General features: G+C 42.1%; 1 protein-coding gene across 1 annotated transcript; it reads right to left on the reverse strand.

Annotated features, from left to right (window-relative positions):
- Positions 1 to 251: 251 nt before the first annotated feature.
- Positions 252 to 929, reverse strand: T265_00548 (hypothetical protein; the record flags this gene model as incomplete). The annotated part of the gene is made up of 1 exon (XM_009164352.1): positions 252 to 929. One exon carries the CDS (start codon positions 927 to 929, stop codon positions 252 to 254), a length of 678 nt encoding a protein of 225 aa, XP_009162616.1.
- Between the last annotated feature and the right edge of the window lie 924 nt (positions 930 to 1,853).

A 1,853-nucleotide genomic window follows, 5' to 3' on the forward strand; every position in this document is an offset into this window, starting at 1 on the left:
TAGTCAGCAGGAGATTACACGGAATTCCCTAGGGTCAACGTTACAGTATTCATGCAGAACACAGACCAAAAAGGTGAATCTGTTTTCCGGGAGCTTTGAGTCTTTTTCTCCAGTTTTGTTTGGTCTGGAGATTCACTTTATTTCAGACTTTAATAGTGGACACCACAAACTTGACTTTGACGATATCATATGGAGATAGAATAGCTTATTCTGAAACACAAACACTGAATCATTGTTGTCGGAAGCGGATTCTAAAGTCGTTTCACGAAAATGAACTCATTGTAATGTTGCCAACGGGCTTCTTCTTCATCCTGTATAAACTTCACCTCATTGGCCATACCACTTGTGCCGGAAGCGCATGCGGTTACCAACTGATAACCGTCGTTGTAGAGCACATCGAAACATTGCTCTAGGATACAGTGTTTAAGAAAAAACCTGCTTGAATAAGCACTTCCGGTGTCTGGATCTCTCGTGTCGTTTAGTGTGTCCCCAAACAGTCGACGACATTCGGCAGTCTGTCCGGCCACCAATATTCTTGCCAACTTCCGGAACCGCAGATCGGTAGAGCCATCCCTAGATGCACTGAATGTTCCACGATAACCGACGGTAACGCAAGAGTAACGAGGTTCCATTTCTCTACTAATGATGTCCACAAGTTTGTTGAGTTCGTAGAAACTGGCTTCCTCTTTCAAACGTTCTAATTCATCGAAATTTCGTGGAATGCACAATTTTCCGTAACGACAGTAATCCAGAATATATCGGAACAAACTCGGATCCCGGTCAATAAACAAATTATGATTTACATCACGCAGCGCGGACGAATTAGTCAATAATTTAGCCAAATAGGATTCTGGGTTATGTTCCAGTGTTGTTCTAGTTGTTGTGTACAGAGTGCCACCAACGTTTAGAGTCAACACCTGTGAGGACATCAGGAAGAATAGAGTTTTCCAAATACGACTATTTAGAGGTATCCGCTGACGGTAAATCACCAACCTTTTTAAGCTCTGACTGCGGAAGTTTTTCGACCAGTCACAACACAACCTAAATATCCGGCTCCGATTGGATCAGGTTGGATCACGTAGACCCCTTTAAATGCAGACACGTTTGGCGTTGGGTATCATTTCGTTGCACCGAATTGTCTGCTTGTGCTCTCGTCCAATCGCAAAAAGTTTAAAAGAATTGCTTTCTACTCACAGATGCCTCTGACTTCTCAGCGCTTAATTACGGTCAGTCTTTCATCTCTCAGTGGACTTCCCGCGAGATTGCTCAGCATGCCTAAAGCGTCTTACTTTCTTTGCTGTGGCTGAAAGTGTGATGATCCTATAAAATTTTCTGTCCGGAAGGTTTTAATGATTAGTTTGCAAAACTTTGGCCATCCTTTGTCGTTTGCTGGGGAATTTATCAAATTCAATGCATTAAGTTAAGTCAACCTTTGTCTAACAGCAAGGGGCATTGTTTTCCTCTTACAGCCAAGCATCAACAGAATGTTTGTGGAAGTATTGAGCCCTCAGCCGTCCTGTGAGTAGCAGGGCGCTTCTCAATAAGATTGCAGGTAGCTGCTCAGCAGCGTAAGTCGTTCTCAGACAAGTCATGGCACCACCGCTCATTGATCACTTCTCTGACGACGTGTCCAAATTTAGTAACGTTTTGAAGAACGAAGAATGCATCCATTTTACACTGGGAGCTAAAAATACTCCATTATTTTGATTAAAAAACTCCCCACATTCCATAAACATAATTTTTATTACCCTTCTTATCCCATCATATGTTATACCCTTTTAATTTGGGTAATACACTAGGTGTTAGTCTCAAATTGTTTATTTAACCAATCCAACCTCTTCATGCACCGATCT

Source organism: Opisthorchis viverrini (genome assembly GCF_000715545.1).
Source record: "Opisthorchis viverrini unplaced genomic scaffold opera_v5_5, whole genome shotgun sequence".
NCBI classification, from domain to species: Eukaryota; Metazoa; Platyhelminthes; class Trematoda; order Opisthorchiida; family Opisthorchiidae; genus Opisthorchis; species Opisthorchis viverrini.